General features: G+C 36.7%; 1 protein-coding gene across 1 annotated transcript; it reads right to left on the reverse strand.

The window, feature by feature from the left end:
- Nucleotides 1-7: 7 nt before the first annotated feature.
- LOC106875162 (solute carrier family 46 member 3) lies at nucleotides 8-685 on the reverse strand (the record flags this gene model as incomplete). Its single annotated transcript, XM_014923192.2, has 1 exon — nucleotides 8-685. A coding segment is annotated over exon 1 (642 nt), but the record flags the coding sequence as incomplete, so codon positions are not given.
- Nucleotides 686-693: the final 8 nt, after the last annotated feature.

Genomic DNA, 693 nt, shown 5'->3' on the forward strand with positions numbered 1-693 from the left:
CCGGAAGAAAGAGCTGGAAGATCTTTAAAGCAATTGTACTGACAATCGGTTGAACAATAGATATAATTCCGACGTAACGTCCACGCTTAATAGAATCAAAGCAAAACGGTGAATTGAAATGGTATAATGTTTCAATGCTCCATAGTCCATATAAACTTTGACTTAATGTTATGAAACAGATAATGCACAAAATAAATTTCACCCGTGAATATTTATTTTGGTACTTGTCAGTTTTTAAATAAAATTTCAAAACACGTCTCATACTTTTACCAAGTTTCAGATCTGACCATTTCCCCCGTGTTTTCACTGTTTCCTTCGCGAAAACTAGCAATAATAGCACGAGAACTATTTTAAATATTAAAGAGCTAACTGTCGGCCAGAGAAATCCAAAAGCACGAATAAAATAACCTGTAGCAAAGTTAACAACACCATAGAATAAATAAGACAGGTTTCCCACAATGACAAGAAAGGTTCCCCGGAGACGTCCCTTTGCAGTTAGATCTACTGTATATACGAACGCTAGAAGAGTATTAACGAAATAACCTCCAGAAATCCCTTCTAGAAAAAATCCTATAAGAAGATAACGTGTTGGCAATTTCCAGTGCATTACTGCTATGTAGACGGCACACCTTGCTGCAAAACCTAACATATTATAAGCAATGACCGGTTTTCGGCCAAGAACATCGGTCCAAC

The sequence above is a fragment of the Octopus bimaculoides genome, unplaced genomic scaffold (assembly GCF_001194135.2).
Source record: "Octopus bimaculoides isolate UCB-OBI-ISO-001 unplaced genomic scaffold, ASM119413v2 Scaffold_47115, whole genome shotgun sequence".
Classification (NCBI taxonomy): Eukaryota; Metazoa; Mollusca; class Cephalopoda; order Octopoda; family Octopodidae; genus Octopus; species Octopus bimaculoides.